General features: G+C 40.4%; 1 protein-coding gene across 10 annotated transcripts in view; it reads left to right on the top strand.

Moving 5' to 3' along the window:
• Window positions 1-26,299, top strand: part of C29H10orf67 (chromosome 29 C10orf67 homolog) — a 144,464-nt gene that overhangs the window by 78,451 nt on the left and 39,714 nt on the right. For 2 of the 10 annotated variants that reach the window (XM_023632273.2, XM_070255545.1), the window contains 6 exons: window positions 3,166-3,225; window positions 4,158-4,328; window positions 17,441-17,578; window positions 18,020-18,067; window positions 18,789-18,868; window positions 18,943-19,008. In XM_023632273.2, the coding sequence (XP_023488041.2) occupies window positions 3,166-3,225; window positions 4,158-4,328; window positions 17,441-17,578; window positions 18,020-18,067; window positions 18,789-18,868; window positions 18,943-19,008 (563 nt within the window). Of the gene's footprint in view, window positions 1-3,165; window positions 3,226-4,157; window positions 4,329-17,440; window positions 17,579-18,019; window positions 18,068-18,788; window positions 18,869-18,942; window positions 19,009-19,887; window positions 20,833-26,299 lie in introns of those variants that run through there. The other 8 variants (XM_070255544.1, XM_070255546.1, XM_070255547.1 and 5 more) reach the window with 6 other exon arrangements.

Genomic DNA, 26,299 nt, shown 5'->3' on the forward strand with positions numbered 1-26,299 from the left:
TTTACCTTTCTGATGCCCTTCATTCCTTCCTAAAGGTTAGAGCTTCTTTCTGGGATCATTTCCATTCAGTCTGAAATCTTCCTTTAACTTTTCTTGTAGGTCAGGTCTGCTGGTGATGAAATCCTTCTGTTTTTCCTTTATCTGAAAATATTTTTCATTTGCTTTCAATCTTGAATGATATTTTCCTTCAGTATGGAATTCTGAGTTAGTGGGGTTTTTTTTCTTTCAGTGCTTTAGAGATCTTATTCCGCTATCTTTGAGCCACCATCTCAGTGTAGGTCTCTGTTAATAGTCTTTTCACTAGAGAATAGAAAACACATTCTTACATCTTTGTACACTGAGTATTTTTGGATTTTATGGGCATTATGAATGTTATGTGTTACTTTTAAAAATCAAGCAATTAACTTGGTTGGATTCAAACCATAAGCTCTGTCTTGCCTGCAATTGGTGGCAGCTTAAGTCTCAGTTCAATCTTTGAACCTTAGCTTGGCTGTAAGCATGGTTCAGGCATCGGCCAGAGATTCAGGCAGAGCTTATACAGAACTGGGGCTCCCCAGTCTGGCTCTCCTTGGGGTTTCCTTGTCTCACTTTCATTGGCTGTGGTTGCCTTGACTCTGTCCTCAGCAATCCTGAAAGGCTTCAGGTTTTCCATCGTAGTTTTAGTTACTCCACCCAGCACAGACTGGGGACTGCAGTCAAATTAAAAGCCATAACAATGGGAAATTCACCCTACGCTGTTCCCCTCTTTGAAGTGCTGACTGCCCTCCAAAATCTGTCCAGTTTTGATCTCTTTCCATTGTCTTCAGGTAGTTGTTTTTTAATATTTTTTCCAGCGTTTTCAGTCATCTGTGGGACGCTTGGTTTGATAGCAGCTATTTGGTTATGACCAGAAACATACCTCCCCCAGAATGAGGTCTTCACAGCGTAAATATTACCATGCACACACACACTTAAAATGATCCGATGATATTCCATTGCATTTACAATAAAATCCAAGGTTTGTACTTTCTCCCTGATCTTAGCACCGCCCCCCCCCCACCCCCGCCCAGCTCTTCCCTGCTCTGGCATCTTTGGCATGCTTTTTCTTCCGTTTCCAACGCTCTTTTCCCCACTTTTTAAAAAAATAGACTTTGTTTTTTGGAGCAGTTTTAGGTTACAGCAAAATTGAGGGGAAGGAATAGAGAGTTCCCATACCCCGCCTGCCCCTACTTCTTTTCCTCCCACTTTTCTGGTTACTGCTTCTCATTCTTTAGATCTCAGCCGAAATGTCCTCTCCCCAAGGGAGGGCTTTCCTGCCCATTCCATCGAAATTAGCCCCACCTGGACAGGTCTTCCTTCTTTGTCTATTTGGCTTAGCAGTGTACACTCGGCTCCTAGGATGGTGTCTGGCACATAGTATGCACCCAATAAATACGTTTGTAATGAATGAGGGATGATTTATTAAATAGTTCCAGCAAGTTCTTATAGTGATAATGGAGAAGATGATTTTTAAACCATTATAATGAAGCTTAATTATAAAAGCCTTGAGGTCAAACCCACTGAGACCATCTAAATACAATCCTTCATGGACATCAGTAACTAGCCTCCCAGGCCCTAAGACTTCAGGAGACAGACGTGCTTTCTATTGAATTCTGTTCTATCAGTAGGTGAGAGATATTTTTGAAAATCTGTTGTAGTTGTTGTTCAGATACCAATGAGATTAATGGTTAGATGTATTTCTCATCATTGTTTAACTTCATAATAAGATTAGCCAGAATTAGAATCACTGGCATTACTCATAAATTCATATTATGAGAAAATCTTAATATCATCGAAGCATGCATTAATATGTTTTTTGCCATTTGAGACATCTTGGATGGCCCTTGAGGAAATTATGTTAAATGAAATAAGTCAGACAGTGAAAGACAAATGCCATGTGATCTCACTTATATGCAGAATCTAAAACCAATGAACTCACACATACAGAGAACAGATTGACAGTTGCCAGAGGTGGGGAGTGGGGTGGTGAAATGGGTCAAGGTGGTCAAAAAGTACAAACTTCCATTACAAAATAGAGAAGTCATGGGGATGTAACATGCAACATGGTGACTCTAGTTAATAATACTGTATTGCATATTTGAAGACTACTAAGAGAGTAGCTCTTAAGAGTTCTCGTCACAAGAAAGACAAATTGTAACTGTGTGTAGTGATGGATGTTAACTAGACTCACTTTGGTGATCATTTCACAGTATACACAAATATGAATCATTGTATTATATACCTGAAACTAATATAATGTTATATGTCAATTACAGCTCAATTAAAAAATATATACATATATTTTGTTTTGTTTTTGTTTTTGTTTTTGTTTTTTGAGGAAGATTAGCCCTGAGCTAACATCTGCTGCCAGTTCTCCTCTTTTTGCTGAGGAAGACTGGCCCTGAGCTAACATCCGTGCCCATCTTCCACTGCTTTATAAATACATACATTTTGATAAAATGTCTTTTATGCCTGGGAATTAGAATTGACTTTTTAAACTAAAATTTCACTCATTTCATTATTGGATTTTGACTACTAAATTATCTGAAATTTCTGCAAAACATCTGATAAGGCCTGGGATTTATAGCTATTATAGTAATATATGAAACAAATTATCGCCACATAAGCAAAAAATTCACATTTCTCTATAATCTCTATTCTGCCTAAACCAATAAACAAATGCTAATAACTTTAAATGTTTACAATTTTATCTATTTCTGTTCACTCCTTTTTTTTTTCTACTTTTTCTCTCCAAATCCCCCCAGTACATAGTTGTATATTTTTTTAGTTGTGGTCCTTCCAGTTGTGGTATGTGGGACGCTGCCTGAGCGTGGCCTGACGTGCCGTGCCATGTCCATGCCTAGGATCCAAACCAGCGAAACCCTGGACTGCCAAAGCAGAGCGCATGAACTTAACCACTCGGCCATGGGGTCAGCCCCAATATCTGTTTACTTCTTCTTAAATGCATTTCTTCTGGGCACAAATTTATTTTTTATTCTAATTTGTATTCAACATTATAGCTTATATTCCCATAATAGTTTTGGCAGTGAAACGGTTTAAACTGCTACTTTTTCATTACTTAAGGACGTTTTATAGAAAATTCTCCTTTTTAATCTTTGCAAATGATACAGACTTTCAATTTCACAGATGAACAAGCAGAAAGAGGACATAGAAACAAGAAGGAAGTTTGAGGGTCTAAGCGTAAAGGTTTGCATTTGAGTTCTTTTTTCTCTGCTTCTCTTATTTTGGCATCAGGGTTGAAGAATCTATACATACCATACCAAGGCTTTTCACTTTCTAACATCTGAGTTTGTTCTTTTGGTGTTTTTTGTTTTTTGGGTTTTTTTGAGGAAGATTAGCCCTGAGCTAACATCTGCTGCCAATCTCCTCTTTTATTTTGCTGAGGAAGACTGGGCCTGAGCTAACATCTGTGCCCATCTTCCTCTATTTTATGTGGGATGCCTGCCACAGCATGGCTTGACACGTGGTACATACGTCCACACCCAGGATCCGAACCAGTGAACCCCGGGCCACAAAAGCAGACCATGCAAACTTAACCGCTGCACCACCAGGCCAGCCCCGTCTGAGTTTGAAGGAAAAAATACTTCAAAGCGAGGCAGGAAGTGTGAATGGGAGCCAAGGAGGTTGATGCTGGAGGGCAGTGAGAAGGAGTGTGGGAGGGTAAGCAGTGCTGAAAGCAAGCCTGGCATAAATAAAGTGAGAAGTGTCATCCCGGGATGCTGGTCCTTAGGCTCAATGCCCTATCTCTTCAGAGTCCTATCCCTTCACTCCTGCCTTCCATTTTCCTGCCTTCTTACAAATAAGATGAAAACCTCAAGCTACCCCCTCACCTGCCCTCCACAAAGACTCCTCCTTTCCAGGTGGTTCCAGAAAACATTGGTTTGTGGGTATGTTTTTCTTAGTGTACTAGTATCAATGAGAGGAGTGGAAAAACAGGTCTAGCCTGCCAATTAAATCAGAGCGGGGAGATTGAGGGATGGGAGCAAGGACGGGTCCATCCTCTTTAGGACTGAACCCTGCAATTCCAGCTCAAGGGGCAGCAGGGGAGGAAAAGAAAGGGCCCCAAATCTGAAGAACGAAATGATAATAACAAAACTGGTTCTTTTTTTGTGTGCCAGAGCATGAGATCAGCCAAGGGGAAAGAAGTCACTTTGCCCTCCTCCCAACCCGGGACTCAATTCAGCAAAGGAACCATTTCAAGGCCACACTCTGCCTCCATCAGTTCATCATCTGCTAGAACCAAAAAAGCTAAGACACCAAAGAAGTCTTCAAAGGAAGAGGAGCTTGTGGTAAGACCTGCTCCCGTGCCCACACCCTATGACACTTCCGTCTGCGGAGGGGCTCTGTTCTGTTAGCTCCATTGCAATGGCAGCGTCCCCTCACATCCAGTGTCAACAAGTCCAACAGTCTCAACACTCCCCATTCTCCCTGTTTCCCCTTGTACGCATCTGGGCAGGGGCTCTGGCTGCTCCTCTCCCCACCAGTGTGTCCCTCTTAGGCCCCTTAGCTCGCCCAAGAGGATGCCAGCTTGGTGGTATATTTAGCTTAGTCACCAAGCCTTAGTGGATCTCTATGAAATTAGCAAAGAGAAGCCACATTCCATGTACTTCCGAGGGTATATGATCTCCAACTCATTACTGCCCAATGTCTATCAGAAGCTTCCTGAAGATTTATTTCCTGAAGGACGTGCGCGTATACAGTCCATCTGCTCGTAGCATTCCAAGTGGTCACCTGGATGAACTCACACTCTCAGAGACATGCGTGCATGAATTATGTGCTATTGCTCTTCTTATCACCTTCCCGTAAATACTCAGCATTGCTTTCACAGAGCCTATGGTGGCCGATTGGCCTGCACGAGAGGGCATGTTAATGAGTAGCTCTGTGATGTTCAACCTGACATTGGCTTATCGTGTGGCTGTGGCGAGGCCTGCTCACAGCACCACACAATACCTCCCTTGATCAAGATCCTCTGGGGCGCTTTCTTCTGCTCTTAGCTACAGGAATCGTTGTGTTTCTCGGAGCAATTGATCTATCTTGTGGGCACGGTGAACTGTGTAACTAGTCACAGCTCCTTCACCACTTTCCAAGCTTAGAAGCCAATTGGTGACATATAGCTAATGTCTGGCACTTCACAGAGAGAGGCTCTCCACTTGCCCGTTTTGATTTCCTGTTGTCTCTTGTCTTGTTTCTACTTGTCCCAATCTTCTTTCTCCTTGTCCCCCAGGGGGCAGAATCTGCCTCTCTGACACTTAGAGCACGGAGGAGCAGAGTAGAGTCACGCTTCCTCTGTCATCCTTACTCTCTATTGTGCCAACTCACTAGGCCAACGACCTGCACCAAGGGGAGGAGTGAGAGAAGGGAGGAGGTCACGGGTGGCCAGGGTGTCATATGAGTGGAAGTCATTCCTCGAGAGTTGAGAAAAAGTATTCTCCTCTAAAAGCGTTTCCACTTTGCCGAAAGTTAGGAAGCCTAGACAACTGGAAACCAATGTCATTTCCAAAGAACGAGAATGACATTTGTGGGGAAATATGGTGCATGATTGACCAGTGCCTGGGTTCTAGATGTAAGATTTTTAGAATCCAGGTCTTGGAAATTTTTTTTAGGCAGTGAGGCCCACAAAACAAAACAAAACAAACAAAAAATCAAAAAACACAAAACAAAGCCCTGGCTTAAGTGTGCAGTGTTGCCTGCTAACCTGGGCAGGAAGAACCAGCCATACTGGGTGAGGGGCTCTAGTCTAAGCCTTGGACTCAGTGAATCTGTGGCCAAGGCAGTGATCTGTTCCAGAAGGTTCCGTCAGCTGCCATGAAATCAGGTCGAGGGGCAGGAGTCTGTGGTCTGAGGCTCTGAGAGGATGTCTCAGAGCCCTGCAGAGCAAGGTCAGTGACCAAGACAAAGAAACGGAGCCTCCATCCCGAGACAGCAGCCGCATGCGCGGGCTGCCCCAGTCCCTACAGCAGCCCGAGGCTGTAACTAAACCCTAGAATCACAGATCAGAAACTCCAGGGTCCTCAATTTGCAGATGGAAATTGAGCTTCCCAGGTCACAGCGCGCGAGGGGCAGAAATATCGCTTGTTCTCACCCACGGGAAATGCTCCATAAAGGAGAAAGGCAGACAGGATGTCTGAGAAGGTGTCATTTCAACAGGATTTTCTAGCCTCCTAGTCCTTCCTTCTGACTTTAATGATTGTTATTTTGATGTTGCCGAGGCTTCAGAGCACATTTTGTCAGCTGGAGAGACGCTGAGGTTAATGTGTAACAATAAGTAAAAATTGTACCCGGGGAGGGGGCAGGGGAGAGATGACGTAAGCTGTTGTTTACAGCTTTATATTAATTGCCTCGATTTTAAAGTGAAATGTTCTAGCTCACCATTATTGCTATCGTATACACCTTTGTTGTTTATAATAATTATTATGGGCTCCCTTAGATTACTTTCCCACGTGATATATTCTTCTGTAGATCCACCACAGTATGTACACTGTGGTTATCCTTTTCCTCTTTCTCTCTTTTAAATATTTTATTCTATTGAGGTAGCTGGACTTCTTAAAAATCGTCTTTAAAGGGTTTTATAATATTGAGCACGTGTACATGACCAAACGGAGAGCTCGCTGCAGGAACTTTTTACATCAGTCATTTAACTTATCTAATTAATCATACTTATTTTTTGAAATCTGTGTCATTCGGTGGGAACAGCACACGTGCTTCCCTCAGTGGAGTACACAGTGATAAACCGGGTGTTTAGCCAGTCTGAAAAACACGATATGAACAGCGCAGTCTGATTTCTATTTAAGAAGGATTTCACAACATAGAACTTGTGTTTGTACAGTGTTTTCGTGAAAGTTTATTTTTTGATGTCTATAAAACATTTCAGATACGGAGGTTTCATACAACAAGATTCAATTGGATTCCCAGGTCTCCCCCAACCCTCCCCCCAGGGTAATTAGTTAATTAAGGCTGCACCCAGTCCGTCCTCCCCTGGAAGACTTCTGGGTTTCCACGGGGTAACCTGCTCTGTGCTGGGGCAACATATGGTGTGTGCCTAGGTCTGCAGAAAGCATCGGGACCCTTCTGTGTGGGAAATGGGACAAAGTCAATCACGTTCCCATTCTTAAGGTTCACTCAATAAAAAGCAATTTGTACAGCATGAAAGACTTCGATAAAAACTCTAGAACGGTGTTCTTTCAACACTCAAGCATTGTTAGGCAAAACATTTCTGCAAGAGTGTTGCAATTATGACCACAGACTTGCAAGCTAGTAATTTAATAAAAATTATTATTATTATTATTATAAGCTATAGAATGATTATTATAGATTTATCACATTATAGGCTAGGGGGGTAAAGGAAAAATCTGAAATTTACCATGGCTTTCCTACACAAACTTTTTATTTGATTAAATTTCACATGAAGTTTAAAATAAACTCCATCAGACAAGAAAATAATATAATCTGTTCATTGTGTCATTCTTTCTTTCTTTCTTTTTTCCCTTGGCTTGGTTTGTTAAAGCAATGTGAGAAAGCCAGCATTTTGCTCATTCTTGATCTGGTCACGCTGCATGGTGGAATAAGGCAGAGAGACGACAATCCTGGACACACGCATAGTCTCCAGAGGTTGTCAAAGGATATTTACTGTATTTTGATAGATTATGTTGACACAAAACAATTTTTCTTATCATACTGTATCTTGTTTCATGCTATGAATAACTTTAAAATGTAGAAATAATTGAAATCACACACTAAAACTACTTGTTTTATTTTAAGATCAAAATTTTCATTTATCCCTCAAAGGAATTCACCTCTATATCCTGCTCTGAAAGAATCGAAATTGAAAATCTGAATAATATCCTACTTAAAATTCAACTGAAAGGTGGCTTTTACTTTCTACACTATTTTATTCTGAGTAATTTGATGATAAATTAAGTAAATACTTTCAGTATATTTGGACCTAAAAATACTTTAGTGAAAACAATAGTCAATATTTGTTGCACAAATGAAAAATACTATTTGTTAATCATTTGAGGGGTTTTATGCTTTGTCTCTTCTTGTTTATTTTGTTGGGGGACAATTATAACATTTTATTTGTAGAGTTTATGATATTTTAGTATAATTTAACTTAAGGATCTGAGATACCACTGTGGAAATCAGGAAAAGATTTGTAAACTTAAGCTTTGTGTCAATTTCTATTCTTCCCTAGAGACTCTCAGCCATGAGCACAGATGCTAGGTCCTGACCACATGTAAAATCACCTCGCTGGTAACAGAAGAAGTGTCATCCTTGACACTTAAACACTAAGTCTTAAACACTTGCCAGTCTTAAAGACCAAGTCGTTTGGCCAAAGTCCTGACACTGCCCAGACTTGAGCCTTACCCCCAGAGGACTGAGCAGTTGACATGCTCTCGCTCATCCTAACTGCCATTATTGCATATACCAATTCTGTTGCTTGGTGCTGTGAACTCTATGATAGAACTGCTTCAATATTGATGCTTGCCAGAGTCAAGCCTGAGGTCGCTACACCCCTTTGGACATTGGCATTGGACTACTGGCCACCCTCTTTGGGTCCAGCTCGACCAATTTGTCAGTTTCTCCAGCCCCGATCTCTTCAGGCTTAGTCTCTCCTAGCTTTCTCCTCAAATCCTGGGGATAAGTTTATATAAGGTGTATGTCAATTTTTTTTTAGGAATGTGTTCTTCATTTAGTATCCCTTTGTTTTCTTTTCCTCAATGTAATCTCCACTTAATCATAAGAAATACTGAACTAATTAGAAAAGTTATTTGTTTTCCCTTATTTATTTATCCGTTACGTGTTGCTCCCACCTTGTATATCTAATCAACCTTAGATGACCAGTGACATCTTGCTGAATGGATTTAATGCCAGCCAAATCCAAAGAGTTCTTAGGTTTTGTTAGCCTTTATTAAGGAATCAAGGTACACTTTTATTTTGGTTTTTAAAAATCTTGAAAATAGCTTGAAGATCTTCACCAATCTCCATGTGAGAGCCATTTCTCTGTTGAATATATGAACACATATCTAGATACTTGGAATAGAAAAACAAGTTACTTCCAACCAATGCCATGAACTGTATGGAGTCCAGTTGATCCAATGGCTGAAAGTACATGGTGAACTCATATTCGGTTTCATGCCACTAGACTTGTTAGACCCTGAATAATCAATTGGCCGTCTGTCTCTCTAATTGAGAATATGCAAGTGGATTCTGATTACGATATATAACATTTCTGTCTGGTTCCCATTAAATAAAGCATAAACATATTTTTAATGGTAATTATTTATATCAAAATTAGAAACATTTCAATATACAGTTTTAGATTCTTATATAACCATTGGAAGAGCTAGGAAAACAAACATTAGGAAAAGAATAAAAAGATTTCAGACTGAAACACGTAAGCAGCTGCTTGATAAGAGATCAGAAAGAAGTCAGAACGATTTGTAGGAACCTCTGGCAATCTCCCACCAAGTAGCTTAGTCTTTAGCAGTAAAGCTTGTGTTTCTTAAGATCGCGCCGGAAAGCCACTATGAAATTCATGTTTGTCCATTCATCTTGCTCCAAATGTCATTGGGTTATCTTTTCCGACGATTCCATCAAAAGTACAGTACTTTGGAGTTCCTACCATGTTATACGCTTCAAAAATTTTCAAATTATTATAGATACTTTTGCGTAACAAAAACTGATATAATTTGCCTCAGTAAGATTTTTATTTGGCACCTTCATTAATACCATTCCTGGAGCTTTCATTTATTTATGTATACCTACGTTTCTGTCTAGTATCATATTCCCTGTTTCTGAAGAACTTCCTTTTACAGTTCTTATAGTGCAGATTTGCGAGCAATGAATTCTCTCAGCTTTTGTTTGCCTGAAAAAAAAAATCTCTATTTTGCCTTCATTTTTGACAGATTTTTCCTGAGTATTTAAGGTTAGGTTGACAGTATCTGTTCTTTTAATGCTATGATGTCACTCCATGGTCTTTATCTTGCATAATTTCTAACAAAAAGTTAACTGTAAATTTTAGCTTTGTCTGTAATATATTTTTTACTTTGGAATGCCTTCAAGAGTTTCTCTGTATTTTTGCTTTTCAACAGTTTGACTAGAATGTGTCTTTGGGTGTTTGTTGTTTCCTAATCTCTCTCTCATGATTTGAGCTTTGTTTTTTTTTTTAAATATTGACACCTGAGCTAACATCTGTTGCCAATCTTCTCTCTCTTTTTCTTCTTCTCCCCAAAGCCCTCCAGTATATTGTTGTATATTCTAGTTGTAGGTCCTTCTGGTTCTGCTATGTGGGACGCCACCTCAGCATGGATTGATGAGAAGTGCTAGGTCCACACCCAGGATCTGAACTGGTGAAACACTGGGCCACTGAAGCGGAGTGTGCAAACTTAACCACTGAGCCATGGGGCCAGCCCCTGATCTGAGCTCCTTGAATTTGTGGTTTGATGTCTTTCGTTAACTCTTCCCCATTATCTTCTGTTATGTCCTTTGCCCCATTCTTTCTCTTGTCCCTTCTGATACTCCAGTTATACACATGTTAGACTTTTGATATTGTCCCACAACTCTTGGATGTTACATGCATTAATTTTGAACTACTTTTCCCTCTTTGTGTTTCAATTTGGGGAATTTCTTTTGACCTACCATGAAATTCACTGAATGTTTTCCTCAACCCTATTGAGTCTGCTGATAAGTTGATCAAAGACATTCTTCATCCTTGGTGTTGTCTTTTTCATTTCCGGTATTTCCATTTGACTCTTTTATATATTCCATCTTTTCATCGAAATTCCCTATCATGCATGTTCACCTTTTCTCCTAGGTTCTTTAGCATTTCAATTACAGTTATTTTAAAATCCTATCTGATAGTTCCAAGATCTGAGTCATCTTTGAATCTGGTTCTGTTGATTGCTTTGTCTCCTGGCCATAGGTTCTTTTCTCTTTGCACTTTTGTGTGTCTTATGATTTTTGATTGAATGCCAGACATTATGTGTAGAATAGCAGAGACTGAAGTAAACAGTATTCACACCTGAAAAATGGTATGCCTCTTCTTACATCAGACTATTACTGTAAGAGGTTGAGCTATCCTTCCAGAAGTTGAGTTGAGCTGAGTTTGGTCATTGCTATGGTTCCTTCACGTGGACTTGTGGTGGGCACATGCTTAGAGTGGGAGCTGGAATAATACAGTGTTTTTTACTGTGTGCTGCTCCACCCTTAGCTTTCAGCAGAACCTGTCCACCTGTACCACAGCATAGGCATCTCTCTATGTTCTTATCCTTCCCTTGGTAATAGACTGCTATTGCTTGGTACTTATGAGGGCAGGGGTGATTTTTTGTGGTTCTAATCCATACTTGGTCTTTGGGAAGTGCCCTGTGCCTGGCCCTCAGAGATGGGCTTTCTCAGCCCCTCCTCCCTTTGGCAGTCTACTTCTGCCTTGCATCTGAAGTTGACCTTGGGTAGGAGTTTCCTGTCCCTCTTGCAATAGTAGGAAATCTCCGCTTGTATTAGTACAAATTCTAAGGCCCAAGACAGTTACTGACCCCTCATCCAGGGGAGGAGAATGTTTCTTTTATTTTTCCGCTTGTCATTATATATCTTCACCTGTGCCCTGTGAGCAAGAGGCTATGCTCTCCAGCAGTTGAAAGCTTTCCTTTCCCAGGAAGAATAGCCTGGGAGAAGTGAGTGGGGCTCAGTGCCTAACACTTCTCCACTGATCACCTTCTTTGAGTCTGATTGGCTAGAGAGTTTTCTTCCCCTCTCCCAGGGGCTTCAGACTTTTGCTTCCTGGGATAGAAGGGCCCAGGGAAGGTGCTTTTCTCTTAACAGCAGCTGATGCCCTTCTCAAGCCTGCACCATCAGCAAGTCTCCTGCCCTGCCCTCAATTTTTGTCATGAGCATCTGGTAGGAGACAGGGGAAAAAGCCAGGAGTGTGAACTCCCCTTTTAACGTGTGCCCTCAGCTACTTCAGACTGCTCTGTTAACGCATCTTTGCTCTTCAGTAGTTCTTTATATTTTAGCTTACTTTTCCTACTGCTTGTTTTGCAGCTGGCATGGTGCTGCTTCTGCTGTAGATGAGACTGTTCATGTGTCACATCTTTCCTGGGAGGCAACCGTTCCTCTTTGGAATTCAGGTTACCCGGTTGTGACCTCAGTTCTCTGATGGGTTCAAGAAAAGTTGTGATTTTATGGTGTATCTGGATTTTTCTTGTTAGTGTGGGGGTAGCATTTTTTTTCATCCCATGTGGGAGCCAGAAGTCTGAATATTTTTTATAAGACAGATTCCTACTTGTTACTTATACAAAATTGACTCAATAAAGAAATGTCAAAAGAAAGTAAAAAAAAGAATGCTTTTCAAGATTTGTCTGAAAGGATATTCACAGAAGTTTTCAATGGTTATCTCTGGGTGGAAGGATTCTTTTTCATCATTGAAAACCTCTGTGACCGTCCTTTCAGATAAATCTTCATGCAGATTTGCATACATAAGATATGAAGAACATCGTTCAATGCCACGGGATATGTATAATCAATTATGGCCAGTATTTCACTCCACAGAAGTAGCACAACTTCCTTAATCAATCTCTATAAGTTTACTAGTACCTCCCTGAGATGTTGTTTCTATTCTTTTGCTATCATAAACAATAGTTTCATCATCTTTGATAGAGACGTTCTCAACACAGAAGAGTTTTGATTACAGATTTTGTAGGTTGGATAGTTTGATGGAAGATGTGTATGCTGCTAACATATACCTGACTTCCTGCAGTGACATCAAGTCTAGGATGCTGGAGCCAGGTGAGGAGGCCAAGCCCACATAGACTTTGTGGCCTTCCAGGCCTTTGAGAAGACGTGCTTGAGGTTTGCCGAGAGCCTGGATCAGCATGGATTCTGTAGGGCATCATACTGTTGTCTGCCAAGATGTTTCAGAGAGCCTCAGCTGACATGGGGCACATCAAATGAGGAGTCATGTCCTATTTTTGAAAGAACCCCCTAGCTTAACAATCTTGTCAGAAGAAAATTCACTAGTGATATATGAAGATAAATGTTTTGTTTTGACCTTTGGCCTACACAATGACTAGTGCTCATATTTTATTCTCAATGTTCCTAATTCTCAAGTCTCTTCCCTTCAGATTGTAAGCCCACAGGCTGGTTCTCCTGTCTTCATGTGGTTGGATCTTTCTCTCCTCTCCCCCACCAACCACCACTCCCCGGCATGTTACTGGTGTTCAAAAACAGTTGTTTGCTTAGAAGGTAAAAAGAAAAACAAAATACTAATATGAAAGTCAAAATTACTGAAATTTTAGGGACAGAAGGTTATCTTTCTTCATGATGTTAGAAAGATTGTTTTGATAGTAACGTATTTAATGGTTTAAAAGAAAGTCAAGGAGGCATTAAGCCCAGAAAAAAATGGCCAAAGTTTCAGAAGAAGGATGTTGGTGGAAATTAGGAGAAATAAAAATATGTGATGATTCTTTCATTGACAAGAATAAGAAAAAGAGGCTATGATATGGAATATGGTTAATTTTTGGCAGTTAATAAACTGCACTTCTGTTATTACAAACCTTGGCTGTTGATTCCTAATTTAGAAGATTATATTCACCAAATGTTGATTTTTAAGCATGTTTTAAGTGCTTAAAAATGAGAAACAAATTTAAGAATCATAACCTATTATAAATGAACCTTATTTCATAATCTTATGAATTTTTAGTTATAAATAGATATAAAATTCAAAAGAAAATAAGAAATATTTATAATAAAGTATTTCTAATCACAATTTTTTATCTTTATGATCATTTAATTTACATTTTCCTACTTAGGAAGGTATCTACTTTAGTATTAATATTACCATTCATTTTCACCTCTATCTATAGTTTAGCAGTCTGATGTTTGCGTGTGTCAATGAAGTCCTCACATAAAGACTAGTGTGTGTATTCTAGAGAAAAAGGAACGTCAGCAGCTGACAAAACAAAATGACAGTTTAATGTGAACAGAGCTAGGATTCAATATAACATTTTGTTGCAAAGTTGAAAGTTCAGCTCAAACTAGAGAGCAAATACTCTAGTCTGCATGTGGTGCTTTTTTTTAAAATGAAAAAAGACGTTATCTTCATCATTGTAAGGATAGTGTCTTTTGGAGAGATTGAATAATTATTTGCTCTGTGGAAGATACGCTTTAGCACAGTCTTATCTCTCATTATTATAGAGTTGATCATTACATGAGAGTCAGGAAAAGGCAGCCTTGAAAATTGGGACTAATTTTACTGTACGTGAATTCAAACACAGATTCCCTTTTTATAAATTTTCAATTACTGATGTGACTTTGGATATAGTGAAATAAATATAAATGTCTTTCTACGTGGAAACTTATTTCGTTTTACCAGTTTGTTTTCCTAACTTTCTGTGGATTAATTTTTAGAATTTGGGTGAATTTGTTCCCATTGGCATACCGGCACGTGCCTCCAAACCTTGGGGCTCTACTCCAGGAATTTCCTGGGTCCCTTCTGCACCAATGGCAGGGGACTCACTCTGTACTCCTGGGCCCTGGGCAGAGAGGCAGTTCCAGTGGATTATGCCCTTTGTTTGAGAACAAATAAGTGGAAGGAGCCCCAGAAGTGCCTGCCTCCCAAGACTTCGTGGCCCCCACTCTTTCGAAGCTAAGGAGGGCTAATGATAACAAAGACTTTGCATGGTTTCTGTTAAACTGGTGTTTTTGTATCTTAGCCTTTGTTTTGGGCTGGCTTCCTGTCACACGGGCCTTGGAAGGACTGAGTCCATATCCTGGTGGTCGTAGGTGGCAGTTTCCTTTAGGAAGTTTGAGATACTGTGTAGACAGCTAAGGGAACAATTACTTCGGTAGTTCCAAGACCATCAAAGGGCTCTCTCGGACTGTGGGGACTGATGGAATTGGAGTTAGAGTTTAGAGAGCTAGGCTAAGAGCAATGGGTTAGGGTCCAGGTTCAGGATTAAGTCAATCCTGAGAAATATCCCATCAGCCAGGGATAAATCAGAGCTACAAGTCAGCCGCACCTGGGCACAGGCTTCCACCCCTGACCTTCTGCTGTTCTCTTTCTAGAAATTTGATAAATGGCCTTAACCAAGTCTTCAGCTTCAGCTAATATACTGATGACTCCCCAGTTACATCTCTAGGATTGACGCCACTCCCACATTCCAGGCCCTTGTCCCAATTGCCTGCTGTGTATCTTCATTTGAATGTGCCCTGAGTATCTCGAACTCCTAGTGTCTGAATCTGGATTTAGCCCCAAAAAGGAAAACTAGCATACAAAGTTGTCCCTATTCCTTTTATGTTTTTATCTTAGTGAAAGGTACCATTCTCCATCTGGTTGCCCAAATAAGAAATTCCAGGCAGTTCTCTTCTCACTCACAAAGTGCCCTAAATTCTACCTCTTTCCTAATTGCTGCCAGATCCATCTCCTCTACTTCAGCCCTTTTTGTTTTCTGTTGTTTGTCCCGTGCTTAGAACATTTCCCGACACAGAGCAGGAAGTCAGTAAGTCTTTAGTGAGTGAAAGAACAGGGAACAGACAAAGCCATTGGCCCTCCAGGAAGCAGTTAATTCAGGGAACAGACAAGAACTTAAAAAACATTTTTAAAATAACTAGATTTTGGGAAACATTCAAGAGAAGCTTTTATCCAATAAGCAAGGACACGTTGCTATGAAAAAGGAACAGTCTGAGGAAAAAAACAATTTCTTGGAAGTAATAAATTTAAAAAATGGCAATGGGCAGGCTGAGGAATAAAATTGACATGGTTGAAGAGCTAATTAATAGTCTGGAAAAGAAAGTGAGAAAAGATCTCTTAGAACATAGTGCAAAATGGCAGACAGAAAGTGCGAGAAGAGTTAAAATACGGAAGATAGATCCAAGAGGTCAACACTTTTCTAATAGAGTTTTCAGAAAGCAAAACAAATACAACGGAAGTAAGTCAGTAATAAAAGAAATAAAAGAAAATTTCCATGAGCTAAGAGGAAAGAACATTAATATTCAGAGGGAAAAGCCCACCAAGTACTAAGCAGGATTGAAAAGAAAAATATTCTAGAATATTCGAGAAATATTCTAACCAAACATAAAAGGAATCCAATATGTAGGATGAAGAAAAGAAAAAGAAGAAATTACGTATAACTTAAAAGTGAGGGAAGCTGGAAAAAAATTAAAAGTTGAAACATTAGCACTTGGAAGAATCTCCTTTTAGTGCAAAATTTAGGAAGAAGTTTACATTCCTTTTGTATGGATCCAGTTACACTACTTGGTGCTGTAGTGAATAATATTGACATAAACACATTGTACATGCTATTTGCTGGATTTCAGTTTTTAGAATTAATGTGTAGATAAAGCATGGAGGACTTTACAGTTAGCGAACAATCCTACAGACATTAACAATGTGAAAAGAACAGTCCTAAAAATTGGCTGTTGAGGGAGAGAGAGCGTTGGGGGGGAAAAGACTAAATAAATTTCTCATCTTTCACAGCAGGGGGTTAAGAAATCAAGATATAGAAGTTTACATATATTGAAATTATAATAAAGGCAACCACGATAAGGGGGGAGCATTTGCAAATAAAAAATCGGGCATGTGTGTGAGAGAGAGAAAGTGGAAGTGAATGGGAGTCCTCTAAATTCTTAATCTTTGTTTGTGGGGAGTCTGAATCAATAAAGGCTATTATTTATTTATGATGATAACAATGAGAAAAACTAACCTAAACTGGACAAAAACCCTTGGCTTCTGGAAAGTGAGAGTTTTACAGTCATATATACGATTTGCAGCTTATTTTTAAAATATATGCATGTATTTTCTAGCATTAAAAATCTAAAGTAATATGAATGAAGAAGTGATTAGTGTATAGAAATAAATAGTAATACATGGGAAGTGCCCGGCATGGAGCAGGCATTCAAGAAATTAGAGCTTTTATGGCTGTTGTTACAAATTTTGTTATTTTTGTCTGTGGCAGCTGATGTCAGCTGGCTTCTCTCTGCCCCTTCAGATATAAGTTGAATTGGTCAGACCCACACTCTGTGCCTTGTGGCAGCCTAAGGTGTGTCCCAGGGTTTCTGCAGACGCCCACAGCGTCTTCTGGGGGTTGTCCCTGTGTCTGGGCTCCTTCCTTCACTGAACTAAGTCAGTTTCTGAGTCTCACTGGGGTCTGTTTGCCATCCCAGTTCACATTTTCTTTAATCAAATGCTAAATTCAATCCAATTCTGTGATTTCTACTAAAACCACCCACTCTCATGACACCTATGAATAGGTAAGTTTGAAATTGAAGAAGGCACTGGTCACCCACGCCTTTGTCACACACTGACATTCCCATTTGTGGTCTTGCCTGGCTGTCTTCTCCTCTCTCTCTTCTCAGCCCTCCGTTCTGTTGGCTTGGGGGAGCTCTAGCTTCCTTTTACTGTATTCTGCAGGACTTTCTAACTGCTATGCCCAGAGGTAGTTCCGGCTCGGGCTCCGGCTCCAGACCCCGCTCCAGACTTAGATCCAGAGGCTCCAAGGCAGAGTCCAGGCGGCCGAGTCTGGTGACAGATCAAGAGAAGGGAGAGGTGGTAATACGACTTTTATATTCAGTATATTTTCCCACTGCCATCTGCCTTCCTCATCCCCAGAGAGGTATAGTAGCGAAAAGTCATCTTAATTATCATTTAAAATCAAAGGTTTGTTTGGGGCTTGTGACTTCACCGTGTAATAACTGCCCACTTCATTAAAAAAAAGGTATAATGGTAAAATTTGACCAAAAGATAACGACAGAGTAATTCATTAAAAAAAATAGGAGCAAGAAGTTTGGCTTTAATGGGCTATAATTGTCCAATTACAAATGCAAGGTGTAAAACACTAGATTTATGAATTAGATAAGGCAGAGGAGATCCCTGTGGGACTATGGTTGGTGTATTTTAAGTGTCAGTTGCCTTTCGCCAAGCTGCAAAAAAGCCTCATCTTCATGCATTGATTTGAAATGTTATATTTACCTTTGTTTATTTTTTTACCAGATTAAAAATGCACATAAAGAAAAGAAGGTGAAAGAACCAGAGATTATGGTATAATAATGACTAAATGACCATTATTGTTAACCTAATTATTGTTTATATTGATGTGGGCTATTCTTAAAAAGTAGCGGTGATTTTGAAAGCTATACCAAGAGTTAGTGTTGTGAAGAGACAGAGGACCTGATTGCATCCACTGTATGATTCTGGGGTACATCCCTGCTGCACCCAAAGACATCTTTCTCATTCCTTACATGCCTACAATTCCACTGTTAGAGATTCATTCCTTTGGCTAAACTTTGTCCCCTTGTAAAGTATAAACCATACTGAGAAATGACATAAAGCTCCAAAGTGGTTGAATTAGTCAGATCCTTTCCTGAGAACAGTCTTGAAGAAAGAGGAGATAGGGTAACTGGGGGAAGCTGCAGCCTATGATGAAGAGCTGGAAAGGCCACGAGTAGGAGAGGGAAAACAAGATTTAGAAAAAGAGATACCTGGTAGGGGGAAAAGCAATGAAAATAACATTGGTCGCTTCGTAAATTGTCCAGAGCTGGCTGCCTTTAAGTGAATCGTTTACAGGAAATGGAGGCATAAGATCTTAGATTCTTCCAATTTATGAGAATCTGCAAGTCAGTGTAACTCATTATTCCCCAGAATTATTTTTGATAGTACTTAGTCTATGCCTCCTGTGTAACAGAAATAGCCTTTCAGATTTACAGAGAACCAGGGTGTACTGTTCGTGTAATTAACTTTGTGATGTATTTTCTATTGAAAGGCTGCAAGCAAACATTCTCTGGAGGAGGAAATAGAAATATTAAAGGCCAATTTAGAAAATGAGAAAAAGAAGTCAGAAAGGTACTGGTAACAATGATTCATCATTGCCCATTTGTAGTTGATACAATATTTAACCGTCTATAAATCTGTTACAGGTTTAGGAAGGAATCAGAACGGATAAACAAAAGTTGGGAAAGGAAATTCTTTGTTCTCAGGAACAGGTATACTATGGTGATATGTACAAATTTTATTTATAAAAATGTGACTAATTATCTTTTAAAGAAATTAGAAGCCTTGCATTTTTCTGTACATATTAATTAATGTGAAATGCCCTCATGCACTTTTAGCAAGAAAAGCAAAGTAATTGGCCTAATAGAAGAGAAGTCAAAGTCATTTCAAAGAAAAAATAATTCAAGACTGTTTTACTCCCTACCTCAGTGTTTCAACTTTAAAGGATACACAGGACAGATTCTCTCTCTGTCTCTGTCTCTCTCTCTCTTTTTTTTTTTTTTTTTTTTTTTGGTGAGGAGGATTGTCCCTGAGCTAACATCTTGCCGGTCTTCCTCTATTTTGTATGGAGGACGCCACCACAGCATGGCTTGATGGGCGGTGTGTAGGTCTGCACTAGGATACGAACTCGCGAACCCTAGGCTGCTGAAGCAGAGCGTGCAAACTTAACCACTATGACCCCTGGGTTGGCCCCACAGACTCTCTTGATACCTGGTTTAATGAGACCTACAGAGTCATGTCCCTGACCTGGCTATTAAAACGTTGTCCTGCTCATTCGCACTTCATAATACTTAACCGGTCTTTATCTTCTTTGTAAAATTGCTTGATATATTAGGTCCTCTTCCCTTTTCCAGACAAAACAGCACCAACCCCTTAATTCTTGGATCTATTTCTCGTTCACCTAAACACTTTAATTTCTCTTCCCTGTGTCATCTTTGTCTTTCTCAAAATGGAGAAAGCGACACTGGAAAATTCTGAAAAGACTAAAAGCAATGCCAAGTAGAGAAAATGCCTATTTTTTCCTTGTCCTAACGTGTTAATGTTAAAAATCTATATTCTATTCTCTTGTTTCCTGCCATAATTTCTCCCAGATTCTCTTCTTTATCATGTGTTAGAAGTTGCTTTGCAAGACTTCCTCACGGTCAAGCTTCATTCAAGACGAGATGGATTCAATGTTGGTCTGATGTCACAGGTCAAGCTTGAGGCCCACTCACGACTTCACGGGACAATACTGCCCTACATTTGTACTGTGTCTCATAAGCAAACACCATGTATTACATGTGTGTGTATGAAATTCTCTACATTGCTGTACACATTACATTGAAATAATCCTCGATGACGCACAAAGAATCCACATAACAGAAACACCACCAGATGGTGTGAAAGATCTCCTTGGTAGTAAAATGTTCTGCTTTAATGTCGGAGGAGTTGAGGAGAAAAAGGAACCCTCATACACTGCTGGTGGGAATGCAAACTGGTGCAGCCACTATGGAAAACAGTACGGAGATTTCTCAAAAAATTAAAAGTAGAAATACCATATGACCCAGCCATCTCACTCCTGGGTATCTATCCAAAGAACTTGAAATCAACTATTCAAAGAGACTTATGCAGCCCTATGTTCACTGCAGCATTATTCACAATAGCCAAGACGTGGGAGAAACCCAAGTGCCCATCAACTGATGATTGAATAAAGAAGATGCGGCCTGTATATACAATGGAATACTACTCAGCCATAAAAAGACAAAATTGTCCCGTTCACAACCACGTGGACGGACCTTGAGGGTATTATGTTGTGTGAAATAAGCCAGACAGAGAAAGACAAACACCATATGATTTCACTCATCTGTGGAAGATAAACAAACACATGGACAAAGAGAACAGATTAGTGGTTGCCAGGGGGAAGGGGAGTAGGGGTGGGCATAAGGGGTGAAGGGGCACACCTACAATGTGACTGACAAACAATAATATACAACTGAAATTTCACAAGGTTATAAACTATCGTAACCTCAATAATAAAAAAAATGTCCTGCTTTGCACTCCTGCGTGTGTTTCACATCTGTGCTGACAGCTACTTTGTGCTCTGAAAAACGTGCATATTAATACCCGCCCTAACTACCTCCACAGTTATTAAAAGGACAGAATATAGATACAAGTGAAACGGGACTGAGAACAAAGCTTAAATACGCACTTCGTTTCATGTCCGCACACGTGGATCTTGGACTCCCTCCGAAACCGAGCAGAATGTTTTCGCCTTACTTATTTCTGTGGGGTTCACTTTCATCTTTAAGATTTACCTTAAATCTTATTAGCCTTAAATCTTATTTACCTTACCTTATTTATCTCTCCCTGTGGGATTTATACTATACTTCAAGAATGTCTCAGTTTTACTTCAAATAGGTTTGCTGTTAACCAAGATGTTGACAATCATATTCATCGTTTGGATCTCTGTAGACTTTATGTTAATATCTAAATATTTAGGGTGGCAGGGAGTATTATTACACGCTTTATACGTTTTCTCATTTAATCGACTAACAAGGACGTAATGTTGGGACATAATGCATTCGTCTCTCTGGTTCGGTTGCATCACCGAGTGTTAATTCAAGGTGGCATACGCAACAGCATAGAGGGTATACGTCCAGAGCACGTGTGGTGTGGAGAATAACCGTACAGTCGCAGACTTGTGAGTGCGAAAACGATCATTTCATTTTACCGTAACTGATCTTAGACGAGGAGCACCCATTTTTGTTTAGTAGAGGAAAACCTTAGCCAGCCAAGGTCACAGTCCACTCTAATGATTTATCAGCCAATTCAGGATTTATATTCAGTCCAGTCCAATTCAGAGCTTCATCTCCGAGCTCTTTTTCTGTCTCTGCTGAGTTGGCTCTGTTTCCAAGAAGATCACGCTGAGGCTGTGCTGACAACGGTGGGAGCTAGTCCTTCCTCTCAGCGGGGCATGCCTGGCACAGCTGATGATGTCATCACTGTCATTTCTTTCAGCAGAAATGGTGTGCAGGTGTGGCACATTGGCCCAGGGATAGATCACTATCTGGCTGATGCCACGATGATACAGTCGCTCCCACCTCAGTCCCGGAGTTGGTCCACATGCACCCATTTGAGCCATCCCCTTGTTCTTTCTGGGTTGCTCCCGGGGCTGGTTGGACTTGCTTTTGCCCATCACACTTTCCAGGTCATAGACAACTTACAGGCTGTTCCCACAGCACTCCGGGCTGCATGGATTTCAGAGGCAACACGTACACATCCCTTCTCCCACCCTCCTCTCCTCACACACGCTCAGGAGCTCTAGGCGACCACCGCACGAGCTTGCTGACTATTAGAAATGTAGATAGGACGTGCAAAGCGCGGGCTCACTCTGCTGTTCATTCCCGCCCTCCTCCCCCTCATCCTTGGGTTCGGGAAGCAAGGGAGGTTCAGCTGAACAGAAACCACGCTGCTCCTTACTTCCTCTTCTCTCCCCAGCTCTTTCCTTCTCTGGCTTCCAGCTTGCTTCCCGTGTCAGAGAAGGAGGAGCAGTTTTCCTGGTTACACCTGCCCTTGCCAGTCTCTTTAGTTTCACACCCAACAGGTGTAGACTCTGGCCTCTTTGTTCTCAGCCCCATCAGGGTGCAGTGTGGGAAAAAAGAGAATTCAGTATTTGATATTTTGTTGTCGATAATATAAAAACACTCTATGTATCTCATTGTCACGTGAGCATGCCCACAAAACGTTCATTTTCATCTCATAGGAAATTCAGGTTTTTTAAGAAATGCCAGAACTTAAAACTGATCTAAAAAATAAAGTGTTAAAAAAAAAAAGAGAGAAGAAAAGGACAAAGAAAAGCAAAGCACACAACGAAACTAAGGTTATCAGTCTGAAGATGCTGATCGGAGAAGTAGGATCCACAATGAGTGCAAACTGGGAACTCCGGATTAATGTGGAGATACATGGCAGAGTGTGGAGAGAGGTCCAGAGTCTCTGAAGGGGCACAGCAGAACTTTTTTCCAATTCTTGTGGTTTCCTAGGCTGAGCGTTGGGAGAAGGCTATTAAGTTCACGAAACTAAACTCAGAACTTAGATCTGTCTGAATTTCCCAACTTCCCTTTTAGCTAAGTTCTCCTCCTGATTTGCTTCATTCTTGGCATATATTAATCTGTTCCTAATTATCTTTTTTTTTTTTTTTTTTTTTTTTTTTGCTGAGGAAGATTAGCCCTGAGCTAAACATCTGTGCCAATCTTCCTCTATTTTGTATTTTGGTCACTGCCACAGCATGGCTGACGAGTGGTGTACGTCCACACCCAGGATCGGAACCCATGAACCTGGGCCTCCAAAATGGAGCACATGATCTTAACCAGTAGGCCATGGGGCTAGCCCCCCCTAAATATCTTAACCCAAAGTACTGTCTCCAGTTTATCCAGCCTACTTCTCAGAAGATGTACTTCTAGTTATTTAGAAACAGATCCTCTCTCAAGCAAGCCTCTTCATTGAGGAAAGTTACATTATGTGAAAAATCCAAAGCGTCCTCTTTGCTAATATACGTGCAACCAAACAATTAATCTCAAAGATGCCCACCACGAAGTTGTTAAATGGAATTCAGTCTCAAACTGGCAGAGTGGTCTCAGCATCTTCCCTCTTGTATCTAAAACTATGGAGTAGTTCTCATATTTTTATAAAATTAGAGATTACGCCACACTATTTTTCAAAAATTCCACCATATTGCCGTGTGTGCAGTGGTTCACTTTTTCTGACCGCTGCGTAGTGTTCCACAGGATGTCTTCCTCATGTTACTGATCGCCCCCATCAGCGGTGGACCACCAGCTTTCCTCCAGCTCTCTGTAAGCCCTCGTCCTCTTCAGGTTTGGCGAGTCTGTCTGGTGCCTGTGGAGTGGGGTGGTTGGTCCTATCGTGACGACCAAGCATCCTGGTTTGCCTGGCGTGATCCTGGTTTAAGCTGGTCATCTAGTATAATTCTCAATGGCATTTCCTTCCATTCTCAAATGCGTCCTCATTTGGATGATAAGTCAAACGGTCACCCTCGTCCCAGTGTGCAGGCTAGAGTGTTCTCCAGCAAGGCTGAAACAGTTCACATTCTCAAAAGCAGCCTGTTAAGATTGCTATTTCCCTTTTCTAGACTCTGGAGCTAGAGCAATAAACAAAGCACATCAAGTCTCTGCCCTCATGGAACTTACTTTCTATGGGGAAGAAACACAATAAACAAGACTCATTGTGCCTCTGCGGGACGGGGCAGGGGTTGCTAGCTCAGAGATGGTGGTCAGGGAAGGCCTTTCAAGCAAGGTGATGTTTGAGCAAAGAGTCGAATGAATGAGCAAGCAAGCCGTGTGATTATCTGGAAGAGCATTCCTGAAGAAAGGAGCACCAGGTGCAAAGGCCCTGGGGTAGGCGCTTGCTTGGTATGTTCAAGGAACAGTGGGGAAGCCAGGTGGCTGGAGTGGAGCAGGGAGGGGAGAGCAATGTAAGAGAGCAGCGAGGCAGAAGATTTGGAGTTTCAGTCTCACTCTGAAACGGGAAATCACTGGAAGCTTTTTTTTTAATTGATAAGAAAATTTTCTTTTTTGCGTATCCGCTATGCCATTATCACACCTAATAAAGTTAGAAACATAAACTCGTTACTATTATTTATTAACCAAATCATATTCAAATATCTTGATTATCTCAAAGGAATCTTTTACAGTTGTTTATTTAAATCAGGATCTAGCTAAGGTGCACCACTGCATTTGGGTGTTATCTCCCTTAAATCTTTACGTTATAATGGTCCCACTTACCTCTCCACTCTTTCCAATCCCTTCATTTGCTAGAGAAATATGCCCGTTTGTTACATAGAATGTTTCGCATTCTGGATTTGGCTAATTGCTTATGCGCGTCTGTGTATGTGTGGGTGTGTATGTGTGACATCGTTTAACATGTCCTTCTACCTGCTGTATTTCCTACAAACTGGTCTTTAAATCTAGAGGCTTGATTAGATTCAGGTGCAATATTTTAGGCAAGACTCCTGCAATGGAAGTACTAGCTAATTCCTATCGTATCACATCAAAAGCCACATAGTCTCTGGCTGTATAATTTTCTTCCAGTGTTATCAGCCTAATTCATACATTTTAAGGTTCACCATTGACTGTTCTCTAAATAATTTTACCATCCATCAATGTTCATACCATGATCCAATATTTCATTAGGGTTTGCAAATTGGTGATACTCTAACCTTATCTTTCCTTCTGCATTTATTAGCTAATATTGTATTAAAGAAAAAAATTTCCCCCAGCTGTCTGGTTTCCCTGAAATATAGTTTACACAGAAAAAGCAAGATGAATTCTTGACTCTTTCCCTTCATTTATCAATATTTAGAATAATGAGTTGGTGCTCTAAAACCTCGCTGGAGAGTCTTGATCTGAGGATAGACCCAACCTGGTCAGATGTCTTAAAAGCATTACTCTGGCTTCTGTGTTGATAACAGGCTAGAGTGAGGCCAAAGGAAAAGCAGAGAGAAAAGTTATGAGCTCTGGAAATAATTCGCTTCTCTTTGGCAAAACACAATGGTGGTTTGACCGGGCTGGAGCAGTGGAGGTGTTGAGAAATGATTAAATTTGGGATATATTTTGAAAGTAGGCCCAATAGGATGTGTTGAAAGATTGGATATGATGTGAGAGAGAAGGAAGTCAAGGATGATTGCAAGGATTTTCCCTAAGCAACGAGAAACTTCCGTCAACTGAGACAATTGAGCACATTTTGGTGAGAAATCAGTTCAGTTTATGGTATGTTGAGTTTAAGATGCCTGTTAGTCACCTAAGGGGACATGTCAAATAGATGGTAAATAGGCAGTGATGAATATATGAGTCTGAAGAAAGTTTAGGCTGGACACATAAATGTAGGACGGTTAGTATAGATCGTATATAAAGCGATGAGTTTCAATGAGGTCAGCTAAGAGTGAGTGTTGGTAGAGAAAAAAAGAGAAGTTCAAAAATTGAGTCCTAATTGGTACTGCCTTTCAAAAAGTTTTTTTTTTAATTTTTATTTTTTTTGGATGTACATCATATTTCAAATTCTGTGTATGTTATACATCATGTTCACCACCCGAACACTAATTATAGTGCATCCCCTCACCTGTGAGCCTAATCACCCCTTTTGCCCTCCCCCCTTCCCCAATGGTAACCACCAGTCCAATCTCCAATGCTATGTGTTTTTCTTTTTGTCGTTTTTATCTTCTACTTATGACTGAGACCATATGGTATTTGACTTTCTCCCTGATGTTTTCCCCTCCAAAGGATTTCCCTCTTTTGTGAACTATCTATTTCCATCTTTTGCCTTCTTGTCAGCTGGTGAAATTTATTTGTGTATTCTTATTAAGTCCTTGTTCATTTTAAGTGTTAAAAATATCTGTTTCCAGTCTATTAACTTTGTGTGTGCTGTCCTTGATTGTACAGAGATTGTTGTGTTATAATTTTTACCCATCACTATTTTTGCCTTAGGGCTGTGTTTAGAAGGTCCTTCTGTGTC

Source organism: Equus caballus, chromosome 29 (genome assembly GCF_041296265.1).
Source record: "Equus caballus isolate H_3958 breed thoroughbred chromosome 29, TB-T2T, whole genome shotgun sequence".
NCBI classification, from domain to species: Eukaryota; Metazoa; Chordata; class Mammalia; order Perissodactyla; family Equidae; genus Equus; species Equus caballus.